The 23,071-nt window shown below is 31.4% G+C and overlaps 1 protein-coding gene and 1 long non-coding RNA gene across 3 annotated transcripts in view; one reads left to right on the forward strand and one right to left on the reverse strand.

Moving 5' to 3' along the window:
• Eip74EF (Ecdysone-induced protein E74) overlaps positions 1-23,071 on the reverse strand; it is a 300,923-nt gene that overhangs the window by 173,099 nt on the left and 104,753 nt on the right. For both annotated transcript variants that reach the window (XM_088185117.1, XM_088185115.1), the window contains exons 3-6: positions 12,571-12,657; positions 11,644-12,165; positions 10,406-10,651; positions 2,836-3,202 (exon numbers count right to left, since the gene is read on the reverse strand). In XM_088185117.1, the coding sequence (XP_088041243.1) occupies positions 2,836-3,202; positions 10,406-10,651; positions 11,644-11,721 (691 nt within the window). In that variant the 5' untranslated portion in view covers positions 11,722-12,165; positions 12,571-12,657. The remainder of the gene's footprint in view (positions 1-2,835; positions 3,203-10,405; positions 10,652-11,643; positions 12,166-12,570; positions 12,658-23,071) is intronic.
• The window catches only part of LOC148236158 (uncharacterized), a 502,848-nt gene that overhangs the window by 20,196 nt on the left and 459,581 nt on the right, over positions 1-23,071 (forward strand). The window lies entirely within an intron of this gene.

Raw genomic sequence — 23,071 nt, forward strand, 5'->3', positions numbered from 1 at the left:
AGTGATAATTGTTTTTGCGCTCTCCTATTGACCAAAATTGAATTAATCATCACGATATTCATCCTTGAGATTAGGAAAACCTGTAATGTTTGATCGGTATTATAATTATATAATAATCACTAATTCCGAACTCCCAGACACGATAAATGTTAAACATTAGGGTTCATATGGGATTTGAATACCGAATAAATCCGAACCCAGTACTTTCGGGAATTACCTTCCACCGTCCGAAAAAAAAACGGTTTTCAGTTTTAATACAAATCAAAAAATTTAAATCATGTAATTTTACTAGCACCTGCAAGATAAATTATATTTTCACTGGTAAAAATATATATATCTATTGGTGAAAATATATACCTATATGATTACACTAAAATGACATATTTAAAAAAAATATTTTCTGAATAGATTTGAGTTCGTTTTATTAATATTTCCAATGCATTAAGATTTATAGTATTTCATTAAATGAAATGAAATGCATTTGTCTGGCTAAATTCAAGGGAGGGGGAGGCAAATGTATCCACCTGCTCCCCAAATTATGTCCCTGTATTAATTACTCTATTAATCCAACATCATGAAGAGCCTGTGAAGTTGTCGTTTTAATATTTTGTATCAGTGTCGAGCTATTTTTATAAAACAGCAACTATTATTTATTTCAGAGACGAGTCATTGAGATAATAAACAGTTTTGAATTATTAATATTCATTTCAGGGCTTTTATAGCATATTTAGTATCCAAAGGTAAAATTTTATGGAAAGTTTTGTGGAAATTTATTCATTCGCTTATCCCTCTATTTATGCGTTAGATACGTTCTAGGTCCTAGAACGTATCTAACGCATAAACTTACAAACTAAGACGATATTTCCTAGAATCTAGGAAATATCGTCTTAGTTTGTCTTTAGTTTGGCAAATTAGAAATCATGTCTTTAGTTTGCCAAAACAAAAAGCAGGCGGCTCCTTTTGTATCAATTCAATACCGGTATTGCCGGTATCGGTACTACGGGTATTGCAATCCCTAGTCTTACTGTCTAAAAAGTGAATTTCGCAAAAGTCCATATACATATGTATGTACTATGTACAATTGTATATAATATCTTAAAAGTGTGTTTTTCTTATTATAAAATACTTGGTAATAAAAGTAGTCTGAATTGTTTTGATTATCTGCGCTAGAAACTGACCCACCCTAATTCAGTTAAGTTCACTATTAAGATTATTATAAAAATCATAATATTTGTGTCCCAATTTAATGCAGCCAAACAACAGTCACCACAGTTTATCATCGGCGGACGCAAATACGAGAGTTGTTGTTATTATGTACATTGCAACAAACGATCTCGAGCACCGGGTCTGAATGATGAATACTATTTCGCGTGAACGATGAGGGTCACCGTGACGATAAGAGACTACGTGACAGTACATTTTTGACGGAAATTCGGCCGCTAAAAACGGAACTGAAAATAAAACATCACGTGTATACCAATCCCACTATGTTTTTCTTATAAATATATACATATTAACTTATTATGTGTGTAGTGTTTCATTTAAGGTATATAAAAACATAGAGCAGATCAATCTGACTATTAAAAAAGCTTAGCATTGTCATTGCATAAAGATGCAGAACCTAACTGACAATGTCGTTGCTACTAAAATAAATCTAAGCCCCTTTATTTAAAAATTGTAATTTGAAGTAAGATTATATTTAAATTTAATATAAAAACTTGTAAATATATATTTTCAGTAAAACCTCGTTAGTAATCTGATGGAGACTGATGTGTTTCATTTTACTGAATTGTGGGGTTATTGAAACATCATTATCATCAATTGAGTTGAAGCTACAGATCTTTCTAAACACCTTTGTATAGAACGGATCGAAATAGATTTGAAAGAGAGTTCAGGAGGCTGTGTCTTACTTAACCCAAATTGTGGGGTTGTTGAACGGTGACTACAATGTCAAGCGCGCTAATGTCACCTCCAAGTTGTCCAAGTCAACGCATTAAAAACGCGACACTCGATCCCCTATTTAGCGTTCACTGAAAAAATGCCAGCCAATCGACCGAATCAACGGTGATGACTTTTTGTCACGCTGCAATTGTGCATAGACGGTTAAAAAGTGCAGCAAGGCGATGACGCGGCTGGTAGCGAGAATACCTTTCTGATGACGCACAAAATCGGGATGAGTAGAGTGAGGTAACCACCGAATGACCACCGAGAAGTTTTGCAAGAAGTAGTGACCTTATAAGCGAAACTCGTCGAGATTCGAGTGTTGCAAAGGATCGACGGATCGTAAATTTTAAAAGCAATGGTTATTACGAATTAACATAATCGGCGACACCGCTATCAGATAATTGTGAAAAAAAATATAAACTATATTTTATTTTATACTCGTTTATTTTTTAAATAAATATTGTTAACGACATCTATTGACAGTTAATATATTTAATATGTTTTTTAGCCAATGTATGAACCAATAATTTTATTATTATATTATTTAGTTATCGACATAGATGTCAATATAAATTATTAAATATATTATTTTTAAATTTCTTAATTTCACATATTATTTACAGGTGCAATTGACATAAAATTAAATTTAAGAGCCAAGATAACATTTTCTTAGAAAGCGTGCACTAATCGACTTGCTCAGAGAAAATACGTAAAAGAGTTATGAAAAACTCAAACTTCATTACACACACCACTTTTATACATCAGGATTTATCCACATTCGACAGCACCGGCCATATTATTATAGATTGCGACTTTAAATATTTAAAGGTGCATCCATATTTTAATTTGCATCGTAAGCACTTTATACATATATAAAAAATAAAATCCTACCTTTTTCGTTCCCCTTCTGCGGATTGATATCGCCTATCCTCTGCATTACTGTCGGACTCTCGTAGCCCATATTCGGATAGTCGTTCGACATGGGCTCTTGCTTGATGGTGTTGGTGGCGGCCAGCTTCTCCGCCAACAGCGGATTAGCTGATGCAATGTTGTACTTTCCGGTGCCGTTGAGACTTTGACAATTCGATTGCGGATATTGAAACGAATTTCTAAGTAATGCGGACGCAGTGTTTTGCAAATTTTGTAAGCGCTGATGTCCGTTTTGCATCTGCAGCAGTTGTTGGTTGTTGCCGCAGTTGATGAGCATTTGCATGCTTTGGTTACCCTGTGATGTAGGCACATTGTTATTTTCTTCTTGCTGAAAATCAATAAAAGAATAATTTTTATTTTATATTACATAATTTAAATAAATGAATATAAATATATAAATTAATAAAAATGTATCTTCATATATATAATTGTTCTAAGTCGTCGCTCTTGCTTCCGCTTCGGGACGCGCACAACTTAAAATGAAACATTTTCCGTTCAATTCTCTTCACTGTAAATCGTATCGCTTTGTATGAACGGTGTATAATAATACATATAAACAAAAGAAATATATTTAATTATAAACTGGTAACGCGTTTTGTTGTTTCGGCCAATGAAAAATAAGCATTCAAATATAAAACAAGATGGCCGACAGTACCGCGACAACAGTTTTAAATAATTATTATTTAATAATAAAATTTTGCTATGTGTGTCAAAATATTATATACATATACGTACAGTAGGTTCTCGAGTTACGCGGTATCTACTTACGCGGATTCGTAGTTACGCGGTTAAAAATTTCGAAAATTTAAAATTTGTTATAATATCGATGTTGATATAGATTTGCGCGTAAATTTTTGTTCCTGGTTAATAATGCACCGGGACATCCACCGTGTGATCACGAACACATCAAAATAGCATTTTTGCCCCCAAATATGACCTCTATAATACAACCTATGGATCAAGGTCTAATACAAAGCTTTAAAAAATATTACTTAAAGACAACTTTTAGAAATGCCATAAAGGTAACTGAAGGGCAAAACAGTACATCACTCACACAGTTTTTGAAAGAACACAATATTTATGAAGCTGTTAAAAATATTGGTGTTGCCTGGAATGAAATTGCAAAGTCTACCATGAAAAACGTTTGGAAGAAGCTTACTCCTCAATTTTTTGAAGTTGTTGAAGATCCCATGCAGGAAGATAACATAATTAATGATCTTGTTGAAATGACAGACCAATTAAATTTAAATCTAAATGAAAATGATTTCATTGAATTGTTCGAAAGTCATAGAGTGGAATTAAACAATGAAGATTTAATAGAACTTGAAGAATATAGAAACAACGGCGGTGATTCGGAGGAGGAAGTCAAAGAAACAAAAGAATTTGAGTACAAAAAATGAAAGAATGCCTCAATTTGATAGACCAAGGAATGGCTGGTTTAAAAGCACAAGATCCCGACATTGATCGGTTTGAGAAAGCCAATAAAGCAGTTCAGGACGCTATTTCCTGTTATAAAAATATCTATTATGAGAAAAAAGATCTAGTGTACCTTCACTGGATAAGTACGGTTTCTTATTAGATAAAAGAAATCCAACACCTAAAGATATTGAAATGGAATAGTATAGACATTATGACATGATATTTTAATTAATATGTATGTATAAATATTATTTTTATGTTTCTCATTTCATTTTTTTTAAAAAGTTAAGATTATAATGTATGTAGACATTTTACACATAGAATACATTTTTATAATGCTTTTATTTTCATTTTAACCTAATGTATACATACAAGAAGACGGCATTTAGTTCTTTTAAGTATCGTTCGGATGATTGGGGGAATGTATTAATATTTAATACTTATCGGATGAGTATTCCTCTACTTACGCGATTTTCGACTTACGCGAATTTTTCTGGAACGAATTAACCGCGTAAGTCGAGAACTTACTGTATATCATTTTTTTTAAGAATGACCAAAATCAAGCTATTCACTTATAGAAAACTTTATATGCTCCTTATAAAACAAAATACCTGCTGGTAATAAGATAAAGTAAATATCTTTTATTTCTGTTTATAAATATTAGTAATCTGATACGAATAATTTGACGAATATACTACTTTGCAACTGTGCACATTCACTTAAACAGTGGTATATTATAAATTAGTCAGTAATATAAGTATTCAATAAGAACTTTTAAACAGCGTGTCATACGACTGTGAAAGTGTCAAACTTATTATGACCTTAAGAGCTAAATAATTGACCATAAACGTTTCAAAACTTTTGGAATATGAGCCTCTAAAATATTTCTTAAAAATTATATAAAATAACATTCTTTTAAAAATATACAGAACATGCATTTTTTTAAACGTTTAAATATTTTTAGGTCACGTTGTTAGTTTTGATATACATTTTTATATGTTAGGAACCTAATAATATTTTAGATGATTAATTTTAGACATCTTCAAATTAAAATACATTACACTACATATGATTTTTTTTATTGGACTAACTTTGATTGGACTTTTCGTTGGCGTCGGTTCGATTGTATTGCATTTTTTAAATTATAACGTTTCTGCAACCGACAAAAGCACAATCGAGATTTCTTAGCCATATATAATTAATCTGTAGATATTAGTCTCAAATAATTTAAGTTTTTTAAGTTACATTTTTCCAATACTTGATAGGAACCTATAATATAAATTCTATAGATATAAGTGCACAAATAGATAATCAAGTGGAAGGTGTACAACTAGATCAAAGAACCAGTGGAAGAATCGTGAATTTAACGCAAGAACAATGCAATTGTCGAAATTCCAGACGACGAATAGGAAATTTGTCCTCGGAACAGCAATATAATGAAAATTACAGAAGACGATTAACTAATTTGTCCACAGAGCTACAACAAAGTCAGAATTCCAGACAAAGAACAACTAATTTGTCCGCGGAACAACTAGAAAACCAGAACTCCAGATGAAGAATAACTAATTTGTCCACAGAGGATCAACAAAGTCGGAATTCCAGACGAAGAACAACTAATTTGTCCGCAGAACAACTTGAAAACCAGAACTTCAGATGAAGAATAACTAATTTGTCCACAGAACAACAGGAAAGCCAGAATTCCAGATGAAGAATACATAATTTGCCTACACAATAGATCGATGAGACAAACGAATGAAGACAGCGAAGAAACATTTCTTATAAATGTGCCGTAGCTAATTCGTATAATTTTGTATGTCCAAACCGACTCAATTTAGGTATGATGGACAAAGAGTGCACAATAGAACACTGCAGAGTAGTTCACTTCTCCAGTGAAAAAGGAAAACTTTTTCACAGTTGCTGTCATGGTGGAAAGATTTTATATGCACCGACTACTTATCCGGACGAATTTCGCGACTTATTATTAACAGGTAATAATAACATTTCTAAAAATTTCAGAGAATTTATACGGCAGTACAACAGCGCCAATGCCTTCGTCTCATTTGGTGCGAACGTCGCACAAATCCCAGGTACTGGTCCATATTGTCTAAAAATTTCAGGAGAAGTTTACCATACCACTTCCAGGATTTTACACGTCGTAGATGAGTCGCCACTATATGCACAGCTATACATTTATGACACAGATGAAGCAGTGAGAATGCGCATGAACCATTCATCAAATGTCAAGAACATTGTCAAGAACAAATAATGAAAACGATCAATAGTGTCATGTGCCGAATAAATCCATTTGCGATGCAATATAAGCGTCTCCATGAAGAGGAAGAAGCTCGAGTCGCAATCGACGGTGGTGAGATTCGCGACGTTCAATTGTTATTTGCCCGGTCGCCCACAGATGATCAAAGAAGGTTCAATGCGCCTATGTCGGCCAATGAAGTCGCCGTTGTATACGTAGCGGACTGTGAAGGCGGCTTGCCTTATGATTTAGATGTCACTCTGTTTCCAAAAACGTTAGCGGTCTACAAAAGATTAGTATGTTGTCTAAATATTTGGACCCTTTGGTATTTCCCGTATTGTTTCCTTTAAGTTAATCTGGATGGACTACGGGAATTCAACATTACTCTGCTTTCTCCACTCGACAACGAGGCACTGTTACACCGATGCAGTTTTATGCAAATAAAATAGCAGTGCGCAGGCATGTATTTAATTCGGTCCATTTTTCGTGTAAACTTTTTCAGCAGTATTTGATTCATGCATATATTATGTGCGAATCGAATAGATTAAATTATATTAGGCATCACCAGCAACAACTGAGCGTAGAATCGTATCAAGGATTACACGATTATGTCAGGAATACGATGGAGGAAAGAGGCGCTCGGGTAGGTAATGTTATTATTCTTCCTTCGACTTTTACAGGTGGACCCCGTCACATGAATAAATTGTACCAGGATTCGATGGCAATGGTGAGAAAATTCGGACGTCCTGATTTATTTATCACTTTTACATGTAACCCTAAATGTCCGGAAGTACAAAATGAATTAGCTTTTAATCAAAATGCTAGCGATCGGCCGGATTTAATTGCCCGAGTGTTTCAATGGGAAGTTGATGAATTTATCAAAGACGTAACCGAAAAGCATATTTTTGGAAAAGTGTCCGCATGGGTCTACGTCATCGAAGAACAAAAGAGTGGCCTTTCCCATTTACATAGTGTTTTCACTCTGTGCGAGGGTGACAAATTGCGTACAACGACCGATATCGATAATATGGTAAGTGCAGAATTACCAAATGATATTAATTTATATAATATTATTTTAAAAACATAACGTTCACGGTCCGTACGGTATATTGAACCCTAACTCAATATGCATGGAAAATGTAAAAAGAATTTTCAAAAATTATTTTGCACAGACACTGACAATAATTTTTCAGGTTATCCAGTGTACAGGAGGCGAGACAACGTATCGATAATCGATTTGTTGTTCCTTATAATCCATACCTTAGTAAAAAATATAATGCTCACATCAATGTCGAAATTTCTTCATCGGTTTTAAGTATTAAGTATATTTATAAATATATATCGAAAGGTTTTAACTGGGCCCGAATTGAAATGCGACAAGATGTACAAAGTAATATAAATAATGAATTTATAGTGTATGATGAGATTAAGGAATACCTCAATTGTCGATACGTAAGTGGCCCCGAAGCGGCATGGAGAATATTGGAAAATCTACTTTATGACCATTCTCATCATATTTTTCTTCTTTCGGTTCATTTGCCGAATGGTCAACCCATCTTTTTCAGAGAGGGGCAAGAAGAAGAATCGTTAAGAAAGGCTACCACAAATGATACGACGTTAACTGCATGGTTCCAGTTGAATGTGGAAGACAGCGCGGCCCAAACCGTCAAGTATCAAGATATTCCTAATCGTTACGTTTTCAACAGGAACAAAAGGTGGACAAGGAGGCTGAGAGGAGGCGATAAAGTTTTAGGACGTATAACTTTTATTTCTCCTCGAAATACTGAATTGTATCACTTACGTTTAATACTACTACACGTAACCGGTGCAACTTCATTTGAATCGTTGAGAACGGTCAATGAAATTGTGTTTCCTACATTTAGGGATGCAGCGCGAGAACTGAAACTCATCAACGACAACAGGGAGTGGCATCATTTTATGTCGGAGGCGGCGACTTACATGATGCCAAAAGCTATATGTAAACTTTTAATATATTGTTTTCCAGCAGATCCTCTGCAACTGTGGGAGGATTTTAAAAATCAAATGTCCGAAGATTTTAGAGATGTTTCGGAAGAGGCTGCAATTAATCTATGTCTTCTTAATTTACAGCATCTACTAATGAAAGAAAATTCTTGGAAAAAATGGCAACGTCGACTTAAATACGATTGACATTAATATGGAATTAGTTCTAGGTGAACAGATGCCGAAAAGTTTGAACGTAGAACAACAACTTGCATTTGATGCAATAATGACGAATGCTGTATTGGATAATAATAATTGTTTTTCATAGATGGTCCTGGAGGAACAGGTAAAACTTACCTGTATAAAACTCTAATTCACACGTTAAGAGGAAAAGGTAAGAGAACATTATCCGTCGCTTGGACAGGTATAGCGGCATTGTTACTTCCTGGTGGAGTAACATGCCACACCGCATTTAATTTACCATTTAATTTTTTTCCAGATTTTACATGTAATTTATCTATTAAAAATAAAAAAATATTAAAGAAACAGATGTCATTATATGGGATGAAGCACCGATGCCTCCTGCAACGGCATTAGATATGATTGATCATACAATAAGGGACATTATGGGGAATAATTTAATTTTTGGTGGTAAAACTGTTGTTTTAGGTGGGGATTTTAGGCAAATTCTTCCAGTTTGTAAACGAGCCTCTAGAGGGCATTTAGTTTCATTATGTATTAAAAATAGTAGACTTTGGCCATTTTTCAAAAATTTTAAATTAAAAACTAATATTAAAACATTTGAAAGCGAGATATTATTCGCCAAATGGTTATTAGATTTAGGCGATGGTAAACTTCCACCGGTGGAAGGAAAATCTGAGTCATTCGTGCTTATTCCTTATGAATCAATATGTGAAAATGCTGTAAACAGTGTATATAAAGAAACACATTCTGTTTCAGATGTTCCCCTGTTTAGTGATGGAACAATTTTGTGTCCCAAAAATGAACAAGTTCGAATTATTAATGAAGAAGTACTAGGTAAACTACAAGGACAATTGTATACCTATAACTTGATAGATAGTATAATTAATGAAAATGGTGATTAAGATTTCGACGAACAAGCGAATCATCCAGTAGAATATATAAATAGTATTCATCCTAATGGATTCCCTCCGCATGCTTTAAATCTCAAGATAGGAGTGATTATTATTTTACTTTGAAATTTATCTTTTAATGATGGCCTTTGCAATGGCACGAGGATGGTAGTAAGAAATTTAACTTCAAATTTAATTCAAATTCAAATTATAACCGGAGAAAAAAAGGCAACGTTCAACGACTTTATACCTAGATTTCTTTAAACACCGATTCAGACGTTAATATTCCATTTAACATGTGTAGAAAACAGTTTCTAATCAAGTTAGTTTATACCATCACCATTAACAAATCTCAGGGTCAAACTTTTGACAAGGTAGGCGTACTTCTTCCTGATCCAATATTTACTCATGGCCAATTATATGTAACATTGTCTAGAGCTTGTTGCCGATCATCTTTGTGTGTTGATATAACAGAGGGAGCTAAACAAGTAAAAACTGAAAAGGTTTTTTTTACAGAAAATATAGTTTATACAGAAGTCTTGCATTGACTTCTAAACGATTAAATTTAAATATTTTACAACATTTTCACATATTTTTTGTAAATATAGATTATTTTATGCATTCATACAAATTATGTTATTATTATTTATTATGTTTTTATAATATTGTAATGCAGATACGAAGCAAAAATATCATTTATAGCCCAAAAAATTGCGCGTCCTGTATTTACCACACTCGCTAGCTGCGGTACTTCACGAGTGAAGTATCGACAACTAGTATAAATAAATTTAGCCAATACTCGAACCTTTATTTCTATACCGCCGCAGTTCTGCACTCCGCCGTTCGCAAAGTCGGTAAAGAAGGTATCTAGATTTTCGAACGCAGCTTCGCCCAGCTGCTTGAAGATGTCGTCGGTGTCGTTGGTGCAATTGTTCAGATGATCGTCTGAAAGTCCACCCAAATTCGTCAAAGGCAGCTCCGATTGCTGAGATAGCTCCGAAGCTCCAGATATTTGATGTAGAGCCGCCTGTTGACTTGCATTCACAGCTTCCTGCAAAATAAGAGTTCAATCAATTCTTCATGAACTAAGCGCAATAAAATAAATAATATTTTGATGTGAACACTATAAGTAATTTAATTTATGAATATTTTATTGGTGAAGACCGTCTATCATCATTATGTATTCTAAGTCGTATAAAATTATTGAATATTTTTTATATAGGTGCATTGGGATCAAATAGAAACGACGCTTTCAAAACTTTTTCAGAATGCAATTTATAATATTTTTATATGTCTTTTCTCGAGAGTTATTATAAATAAAACAGTATTTTGAAATAAATAAAATTAAAAATACACCCGAATATTTTTTAATTTAGTGTGATTTTAAACCACAATATTATTTTCTTATCGATCAAGAGATGTCTCTATAATAAAAAAATATTTCATCGAATATATTATTGGTTTGGGACAAATTAGAAGAGACTAAATTTTAACAAATTTTGATTTAATAATGCGTCACAAATTTTATTTGGAATAAAAGCTTGTTGAACTAACGCATAAATATGACTGCATACAAAGCATCTAATATATGTAGCGTTACACGTTATTGCTAACTTCGCTGCTATGTGTTGTGTAGCACATAGAATTAAGCTATCTCAAAGTGTTTGGTACATTTGATCGTGTAACGAGAATTTTTTTAAGTTTTGATTAGTTTAGTCCGCAATAAAGTATAGTTACATGTTATTATTTGTTTTGAAAAGTACTGCATTTGAATAATAAAAAATATAGATAAATTTCTGCAACCCCAGTTGGAAAATCGCAGAGATTTTAAGTATTCTTAGACATAAACTGGTGTCTCAACTCAATGCCACTTTGATATAGACCCTATATTATTATTTACATTGGTCATGTCTATGTTGTATGCATAAGTAGTGATACAGACCAAAACTTTATTATAATATACTCCTTACAACAGCTAATTATTTGTCAGAATAAACATAAAAAAAACTATTTTTTTTAGATTATATATATTTAATAACTTACTTGAAGACACGACGATAGATCAACCATCCTGCCGTCGTTATCTGGGCACCACAGCAGCTCGTCGTCGATAAATGGCATCGCCACGGTGCCACAATGGGACGGCCCCAGTACATGAGTTCCCGCCACAGTAAATGAGTGTAGGATACTTCGAGGCGAAAATACAGAGGATCTGCCGATTGAGCAGATTTCGGAATTACACACACTCACAATTTCACTCACTTGTATATTAATTTTAAAAAATCGATTTTGGCAACGAGGACGGATTTATACGTATGTTATAAATATAATTTTTGTATATGTATATAAATATTTGTTATATAATATAGTATAATAATAATAATATCAATAAATTTATACTCTTGTATGAACACAACAATTTAAGTTACAATAATAACTATAATTTGAACACTTTATTTTATATAAATCGATGGGCTGTTTCAATTTATTTGGATGCACTTTTTTATTATTTATTTTAATCTGCGTTATCTTACGCTGTGATTCCAGAACTTTTTTAAAAGCGATCTGAAAGAAAAGCATAAATATTAGTGTTATATATTCATTTAATAGCAATAAATTGGTTTGGAAGTTCAAGAAGATAAATAAGTCAAACACTGTGATCTCAGAGCAAGGTATACGTTGCTTAATAATTTTAATAGCTACTAATTCCCAATATGTACTTATACAAGTAAAGTCTTTTCAAATTCTAATTTATCTGAAGCTATGTATGTTCGTGGTGAATGTGAATAAGTTGACAATTTAAAATTATTTGTTTTTCGTGATTAAATAATTTTATATTTTGCACCAAATGTCAAACCCAGAAATATTGAAAGATTTGACTTGTCAAGTTATTCACGTGTTCACCAAAGATATATTGCACTTCTTTGACTTGTCTCCCCTTTGAACTCAATAAATGATTTATATCATCACCTGGCAATATCTCTGTGGATGTCAAATCTCCTAGGACAGATCATGTGGAAACGCCTTTCTGAAGCCAGCTTCGGGCAAGGCGAAATTCTGTAACAAAAAAATAAGGAAAAATTAATACAGGAAAGGGTTTTTATTTATTATATGTATCAAGGTTTTATCGTGGTGTATTTTTTATATTTTTGTTAATCAAAAACCTGCGTCCTTACGTTCGATCGAATGTCTTTTTAATGCAACGACGGAAGGTCGTCATTGATATCGAACAAAAATTCAATCCGAATCATGGCCATCTCATTTGCTAAGACGCACTCGAAGCGAAGGTTAACTTATATGAAAATTTTGGACGCGATCTAACATTTCCGTGGTTGCCAACCTTGTACCGAGGTCTTGAAAATAACTCGTTTACTGTGTTTTATCAAATTTATTCCGAAACGCTGCGTGTGCCAGACTGATAGCATATAGTACATATAATACATATTTCTAAAATATCTTAGTTTTTTATAAACCAATTATCGAAAAATATATCTATGGATTGTTTTGTAGCTTTTAATATAGTTTTACTTAATATTAAAAACAAGTTTAATATATGTATTTATATAAAAATTCTGCCGGAAAATCATGATATTTTATAAATAAATATGAAGTAATTCTCGGATACATTTTTAGATTGATTAGGAAATGAATAAATATCGATGTTATTATATTATATATGTACATGCTTATATAATTTCGTAATGTATATGTTACAGTCAGGCCTGCCGAGAGGGGGGCTCTGGAAAAAATATATATATTTATATAAAAAAAAAATCGACCTCAAATAATGAATCTGAACTAAACTACAGTTGTTTAGATGTATGTACTGATGTATTTCAGGTATAAGTTCCTTCAGTCCTTTTTATACATAAAATAAATAAAAAGAGCGGAACATTGCCTTCAAAAGCACCCACTTTCTAGGTAGTACTATCATAGTAAACATTATTATTCAAAGGGACAGATTGTAGTTTTTTGACGCGTTTCATTTGTGTTAAAATTTATTTGCAAATTATTGTTGACTTTTGAACGTTTAAAAATATTAGAGATGATATGAAATAATCAATGACTGTAAATTAATAGCAGTAAATTATGGTATTTGATCTAAAATCTCAGATCGAATACCTAAGGAAGAAGCAAAGAAATAACGAAAAATCAAAAACAGCACCAGCTGAATTATACAAATTTAATGTTTTTGTAGATTTTATTATCGGTATTTGGACAACTGGATATAATGCAGCAAAATAAATAAATAATACAAAAGTCTCGAATCTATCCCGAAAATATTTTTTAAAATGTGTCATTTCAGTAAAATCATATCGGAATACATTTTCACCAGTAGATATATACTTTTACCAGTATAAATATAAACTATCTGGCAGGTGCTAGTTTAATTATATGATTTCAGCTTTGCTATATATTTATATATATATTTTTATACTTATAATTATTTATTTACATCCGATGTTACAGCAAATGTGTTTTTTTACTAAAATTATATTTTCACTAGTAAATTACAAATTCATTTTCACCAGTAGATATATATTTCTACTAGTGAAAATATAATTTAACAGATAGGCGCTAATATGCTGCTCTAAAATGTATATGAAACTTAATTTAGCAGTTGCGAAACGTCCATTTACTGTTTAAACCCAAACCTAACATATAACTAATTATAGTTTTAGAACTTTCTTTAGGTCGACTCAAATATACAAATTTAGCCAACTCATCTTTTATGGGAAAATAAGCTGAAGAATAAGTACATAAAGACATCGCATCTCACTTATTGCTCCATAGTTTGCATTTCCATATTACACTATGTTTTAAAAATATGATAACTATCCTTAATGATATTACCATGGACTTCTAATATAAGAGGGTTGATCAAAGTATATTCAATCCGAATTTTGGTCAATAGGAGACCGCAGAAACAATTATCACTTCTCAGAAGGCCAAAATTCACGTCAAAAGCAGTAAACTCGTATCGGCTTTATTGCTTTTGACGTGAATTTTGACTACATGGCAACACTGAGCAGCAAAGAAAACACGATTAATTATCATGTAAATATTATGAGTAGATATTTTTAATATTTTTTAATGCCTAATTTAAACATTTCGCATAAAATATGATTTCAGAAAATATGTCGCAACGGTGGCTTATTTTTATATTTATTTGTAGCACAGAAAGGGTTATTCTTATATAATCAAGAAATTATATTACGACGTTAAAAAATATATAAAATGCCATTTTTGTCATTGTTCGTTCTCGCGGCCTTGATTACAGTGAAAGTGTACTACTTGTGAAGTTATATTTTCACTGGTGTTTCAGTAAAATCATATCAGATTACATTTTCACCGATAGATATATATTTATACTTGCGAAAATATAGTTTAGGTGATAGGCGCTAGTAATATTCTGTTCTAAAATGTCTATGAAATTTAATTTGACATTTTCAAAACGTCCATTTGCTTTTTTCAAATCCAAACCAAACCCAAAAAAATTAAAACCATCTTTGAAATCAAAGTTTTCATCTCAATTCCAAGCTATTCAGATGTATGCATTTTTTATCTTTTATCAAGACAATATAGTTATAAGCCTCGTTCACTAATAAATAAAAAATAAAATGTTGCATTGGTTCATCGTTCTACAATCGAACAGATTTAGAAATTGTTCAATCAACACTCATTTCGCACGCGTGTTCTATGCCTTAACGAACGATCGTAACGACCGTTATATTGTTAACGCTAAAAGGAAAATTTAGATGCATTTCTCGTTGCTCGATAGAAAGTGAAAGTGTGTTTTCTGAATTATATCTAAATAAATTTCTTCGCTTCGGTTTCGTTGAATAACAGCAATAAAAAAAAATAACGTCATATATTACATATTTTATAATACCTCACGTCATATTTGTGTTTATTATGTATTTTTTGTTTGTTATAAACAGTTAAAGACTCAAGGTCGCTTAAGTAAAATCACGATTAGGAAAAAAATATTGGTAATCGTTTTTCAATAAAATCGACAATCTGTTTAAAATAAAAAAAATTGAAGCGTAAATTTTCTTGCTAACGTTTTAATGAATCGTTTGTTCTAATTTCACGAAAGCAATTACAATGGTGTAAGGAAATGTATAATAACCAAAAGAGAAATTAATTTATACCCTATATTAAAATAGGCAATTAAAATATAACTTTTAAGCAATTTCATTTAAATCAATAAATTTAGATTACATGATTTTATTAATTTTTAACTTTAAGATCATTGACTTTACATTGCATCGTTATTAATCCGGTTACGGTTAATCCAATGTCGTATAATCCGGATCGAAATACAACAATGTAATTACTGGAAGATAAGAACACAGACTGATATTGACTTTGCACAATTTAAGTTTGCCTAATTTAGGATGGTTTTTAAGAAAACAATGGTTACGATACATAACGTAATCGTGCTATTGTGAGATAGTGATTTTATTTATATGTTAAATAGGAAAGGGACTTACTCAGATTATAGAGCAAAAGATTATTTTATTGTTAAGTTATTCAAATCATATTTTATTAATAATCCGATATTTTATTTAAATAAACTGAGAAGGAACCGCGTATCGCAAATTTTTTTGATATAATGCCTATTAAACGCACCATTATCTTTTTATTTTATGTCCAATCAATGTGTTTTTTAGTTAATTCATTATAATACTAATATTATATTATACCAAATTTTCATGTACATATATATGTATATTAATTAAATAAATACAATTGAAGTTCGATATCAATTTATTTATTCAATTAAAATAACATGAATTGAATTGTGTGGAATAATTCATTTTTTCCATTTCATAGTAATTTTGCCATTTCCAATATCTAATAAAAACCCGTGTAAAATATATATTTATACATATTTTACACGGGTTTGGCCTACTTGATGACGAAAGTGTATGATGTCATTATACTAGGAATTTGAGATATGTACATTTAAATAATAATTAGAACGGCAGCTATATCTAAACTTATTTTACGAATTTGACCTAATTAAATAATAAAGAAAAATGTGGGGACCATAGGATATATATTATAGAACGGCGTGAACATCTAAAACTTAATTTATTAGTTGTACGTGAGTTGTTTGCGAGTATTTAATACTAAGTTAAGATATATTTAAACAAAGAAAAGTACGACGGCGGCGGTCTGACATGATATGACGGCAAAATTACGATAATAATATAAAAAACAACAGAGCTGCTTATATGATTTCATTCAAACACATCTCTAAACACTTCCGGCACTAAAAAGAACAAACTGTGAAATTTTCAGCTAAATCGGTCCAGTAGTTTTTGAGTCTATAGAGTACACACATACGAACATTGCCTTTTATTTACATAGATAGAATATATTATACATACTTTATGGGCTGAAGTAGATCATTATCGAATGTTTTTTCTACATAATATGTACGACCTAGCTCGATTTGAATTTATCATCACGATATACATCCGTGAGATTATGAAAATCTAAGAAAACCTAATCTGTAATGGTCGATCGAAATTATAATTAGGTGATAATTACTAATTTCGATCTTCCAGACACGACATAAATATGAAAACGCTAAGGTTCATATTAAATTCGTACCTGTGTTTTTCCGGTATTAGTCACCATACCAATGGTTTATCGTGCTTGACAAAAAAATTAAATAATAAAAACAATTATATTTAAAGCTATTAACCATTTAATTTGTTATCTAAAATTCAATGGGATAGCTTTTCAGCTTTTTCTAAGAGTTTTTTCCAATTTCCAATTTTTTGGTCAAATTTAAGGGGAAGCAAATGCCCCCCTGCTCCCCCAAATGACGTCCCTACGCATATATTTATGAGAAAAAAATTGGTAATCATCATAGAATATATTTCGAAAAAAATCATTTAAAATCAAATTTTATTAATTCAGTCTCTGTAATATCTTACCATTTACGCGTTTTCGCGGGATATTGAAACGCGTGATATTAACTTTTTTATTTTGAACAAATGCATGTATTTTAGCAGATATTGATAATATGCGATATATCTTACAATATATCTATATATTAAAAGTAAATAGCATCGTGAAAATCATATTGAAAATATCTTTATACAAAAATCACATGTATTATTGTATGATAATAATAAAATTGCCTAAATTTTATATTGTCACAATGAATTTTACTAAATATTTATGTTAAAGTTACTGACCATAATCTATATTACTGACAGTTTTATTTAAAAGCTATTAAATTTGTTGCTTAAAATTCTACGTAACATATTTATGACTTGTTTTAAAAATTGGTAATAATAAAAGATACTGTATCTAAGAAGAAATTGAATCAGTCTCTGAAAACATTATTGCCCGTTCACGCGTTTTTGCGGGTTAAAAATATGTTATTTTATTATGGCTAATGGTGTGAATTCAAAAGTTTTTTTATGTGATATTTCAAAAGTTTTAATGTCATAAGATTTTGTTTTTATAGAAAATTTCATAATTGAACAATAAAAAAACATTATCATTAAAAGGTGATTTTTGTCAATACAAACATCCACCAAAAATAGGTAAGCAGATAAGAGAGACCATAGTCTAAAAACAGCAAAACATATATATTATAAATACTAAATATTTGACATTAATAAATGTGAATATATGTCAGAGATCGAACTTATTATTTTTATAAAATTAGGGTAGCAAAAGAAACAAATCCCATAAAGTAATGAATTGCTTGCTTGCTTTATTTATTTATTATATTATTTGGCAGGTTTACCCAATGCGTCGTACATTCATAAATTATATAGTTTTTTGGATTAACGTATGATTGTATGGCATTTATGTTTTTGATCGAATTCAACACGGTACTAAGCTTTGTGTGATGGGCGGCCATTTTTTCATCTGGTCTCTCTTGCCAACATTTTGACCCCCGATGCGAGAAAACGCGCGATACGCAAGCCCTTCCATCAACTCATATTCAAACATGCACTTATTAAAAAAAAAAAATTATAAAAAATATTTAAAATATGATAGTGGCACATAAGCTCGTTGAGGATCTGGATTGCTCAAGTAATGGGAGCGTTCTTAAAAGCTCACATCCTGGTCGCAACGGTGAAGGATTAGAGACGTGATCGCGACCACTAGAGCATTGAAAATCGCCGAGCATCGACTTGTGAAAGTAACATTGAAGTTGAAAATGCTGTTTAAAAATAATATATTCAGTTTATCTGGATTAAAAAATTCGCATATATGGTAAAGACATAATTTAATGTAACTTTAAAGAGATTGGTTCAAAGGTAATGACAACTTCAAGACTAATAGCTTAAAGTTCACTGTTTTTGAGCCAAAACATTTTTATATTATATACGTTGCAAGACTACTTTTTATATAACAAATTTTCCTTTCTTTGATGATACTAGATAGAGCCTCGAGTCTTTCTTGTTCTAATGATTCGTTACAATCCCAAATAACGCCATCTCAAAAAGACAAAAGCGACCAAGATGAAAGCGTGTCCGCGATTAGATCGCGCTCGTAAATCCAAGTGTCCAGATGTGGTCGTGAAGACCACGTGACCGCCGGTGGTTAACCAGCAATAGGTGCAGGTTGCACACAGACGATCGGATATCTGCTTCTGCTGCTGCACCGGAGCTGTTGCACTTTCACTGTGTGCTTTCAAACGCAACAAAACAGCGACGGATCAGTCCGGTTGCACTTTCTTGCATATGGTCTATGAATGTCTATGATGATCTGGCCGCGGGCCAATCGAATGGTCATTTAGTGTGCGAGCTGGATGCAGTCGTCGATCAATATTTGTGGGAGCGAGGTAGGAATTTAGAAAACTGGAGAATGATGGATTATTCTAGAACTTCGTCTAGAATCGGGGAACAGTTTCATTATTCTCTGATATAACACTTAATGAGTACATCGGCGTAATACTTGAAATTCATAACAAATTCATATTCTAATTCTCGGAATTTTCGCTTTGATATATCCCGGGAATTCACGGGATTCCAAATAGATGTTTATATATGAAGTTTAGTGTATTTATAAATAAATGATTTTCAAATTATATATGTATGAACAAATTATGAACTTTGTGGCAAATCCTTTCAAGCGATCTATATTATACGTACAACATATCATTATACAGACTACATGTTCATAATATCTGAAATTATTTCCATAGTGAAAAATCTCATTTTTTTGTATAAATAAAAAGGTTGTAGCGTCAGTTGTTTGACAAATGCATGATATATACTTTATTAATGTAAATTAAATCACCCGAATTAAGATCAGCTGCAGTTGAATTAATTAAGCAAAATTGGTGGTACATTTTAATTGTTACTAATTAATTTTATTGTGAACGAATTTGATATACATAAAGATCGGATTTACATATAAATTAAATAACTATAAATAAATTAACCGCAATAGAATTTTTAAACTGAATGAAATAAAATCTTTGCGTCTTAAAACAATAAATACAAATAACTTAAAACTTCATACAAATTTTCGACCCATACCTGTTTTTGAGATAAGCGTTAAACGATAATAAGGGATGGGCCTTTCCAAGATTTTGTTTCTTTCAACGAACGAATTCCGTGAATTCGGTCATAGTAAACACCCCCAGCATTTTTTGTGTTGTCACGTCAACATCTCATTGTCTCGCATTTCGAATCAAAATAAAGGCGCTAAAACTAGTTACTCATCTACATTGAGAGTGCTGCTCAAGCTTGAGATAGTATAAACGAATATTTGATAAATTATTCGAATATTCGTATAGTTGAAAATCGGGCGAATAATTTGAATATTCGATTGAGAACCCTAGTATCAATGTATTATATAATAAACAAACATGTGCTAGGAAAAAAATATATTTTCCTTTGAAGCAAATATCCTACAGCCTATTCAAAAAGTAACTGATTCTCTTCTCAAATTCTCGCCGAACTATCAAAAGCCGATTTGTCGGATTTCGGCAATCAAAGGGTTATAGTTGAAATTCATACTATGTTTCTGGCCATACAAATTTTGAGCATTAATTAAGATAACGACTGGACTGGACTAAAAATGACGATTGAAATGGAAAGGTCTTCACTCAAACTAGATGGTAAGTGCTCCACTAAAACATATTATGAATTTTGAAGTTAAATATTTTTATATAATCGTCAATGTGGATGGAGATCAAACATCTTCGTCCATCTTCTTCTGTACGCCCAATTTCAAAAATCTTTGTATATGACTTAATCTCTGTATTTTTATCATAACAAAAATAAAAAGTGAAATAACAATATAATCTGCCCCGGCTTTTTGTTAGCGCCGGTAAAAAAAGGCTGAATTCCTTTGGTGTTGACATACATTTTTTTGTCAATTGACGATTTGCGTCGGATGATTTAAAAGCTATTTACTATGCACATGTATTCTTCCGTCACTCAATGCATTGTGATACTGTTGTAAGTTTATTATCCTTTAAAAGCATCCGCTCGGCGGCTCGCTTAAAAACCTATGTGAAATTTGGGTGGTCTATTTTTTGTGTGTGCTTATATTGTAAATAATTAATACCCATGAAACATAATTTTAATTATTAGAAAATTAAATAAGAATTTATATATAAGGTTATCCCGAAATTTGGCCGTTGATACCTAAGTACGTAATTTGTTATATATGTGTTGACGTACATCTGGACTCCATATTTTGATTTTTATGGTCCATAAAAAAGTATGGTATATGAATTTATTTAAAAAACTCGGTAACTACGGCCACTAAAAACATTTGTGAAGTGGTAGGTGATTCATTAGATATCCGTAACTGGCAAAGATGGGAAAATACAATAAAAAAAATAGTCCTAGCTGCAGAAATTGAAGCAAATCCCACTCAAACTATTCATCAGCTGGCCGAGAAATTAATCCAGTCCGATTCCATAGTGCATAGACACATCAAGAAAGTTGGGAAGGTTTGGAGACAAGGTGAATCGGTTCTATACGAATTAAACAAAGAAAATATGTCGGCGGATATCTGCATATCCCAAAGGCTTCTAGATCTTAAAGCTGGTCGCATCTTCTCGATAATTAGATAGCTGGAGATGAGAAATATACTGTACGTAATAAGACAATGGTTGTCCAAAGACCAATTACCAAAACCAAATATAAAAAAGTTATGTAGTGTATATTGTGGATTGCACAGGGAGTGTGCATTACGAAGCTCTTAAATCTGGTCGAACAATAACGGCAAGCTTATATTGTGGTGTAAAAAATTTCCTGCACTTGTCAACATAAATCGAATAGTTCTATAACATGACAATGCGCGTCCTCGTGTGACAAAATGAATATAGATAAAATCAAGGAACTTAGCTGGAAAGTTTTGTCTCATCCACCTTATGCTCCTTGCAATTACCATTTATTTTGATCAATGCGAAGCAAGGGGATCGGAATGTTTGCATCTAAGCCTCTAACATATAATGCTAATAATCATTAAAATAAAAATTAACATTTAAATGCGATTTTTCGTTTCATTAATTTTGAGATTATCTAATAATCTATATTTTTAACTAAAAATGTAAAATTCACTTAGATTTGAATCACTTTTTCATATGCAATTTTCACTACAATAAAACTTTGACTTCAAAGATTTTTTTTAAAATATATCCTAACTTTTTTTTAATTTCTAGTTTGAGAAAACCCAGGAATGAATCTTAAATAGTTTTACTAAAAGAAAGCATTAGAGCTAATTTAATTTTTACTATTTTTATAAACCATGCCTAATTAATTGTAGTGCTTCGCTGTATCAATGGAATTTAAAAATAAATATTTTTACTTATAAAAGTCACGCAGCGTATTTTTTTTTATATATAATCTATTTTTACAATTAAATTAGGTTCAATTTAATTCCGGTTTATATGGAAAAAAAAAACAACATAAAAATTGCTGCGTCTTTCTGTGATGTACACTGAGTGTACATGTCATATTATTGTGTGAATATCTCTATAAATATGTCGAATAATAAGTTATTATTTTACACATTAATTCATAATACATTTATATATTTAAAATACACATGTAATCTTCGGACTTGACAAAAATAAATATTTTGTCGAAAAAAATCGGATATAAATTCACGAGTATTTTCAATTGGATTTAAAACACATTCCAGTGCAGCCCTTGATTAATCTAATCTCTTGATAATCAAAATTTAAATACTATAGACAAAAGCTGCTTTCTAATCTTGCTACAAAATCAACTACTTAGAAATATTTTGTGTTATTTTACACCGAAATAAGGTTTATGGATAAAATATTTCATTATTGCGATCACGTCGCAGATTTTCTTATTCTGGACCGGAATATTTCAATCAATTTTAATAATTAACTTACTTCAATATTGAGTTCGTTATTTAATAACATTGTTCTGACGATATCAATATAATTATCTATAAATAATATTCTTAGTCAAATTAATGAATCAATCAAAAGCAC

The sequence above is a fragment of the Plectrocnemia conspersa genome, unplaced genomic scaffold (assembly GCF_051122295.1).
Source record: "Plectrocnemia conspersa isolate PC_06_02 unplaced genomic scaffold, ASM5112229v1 ptg000004l, whole genome shotgun sequence".
Classification (NCBI taxonomy): domain Eukaryota; kingdom Metazoa; phylum Arthropoda; class Insecta; order Trichoptera; family Polycentropodidae; genus Plectrocnemia; species Plectrocnemia conspersa.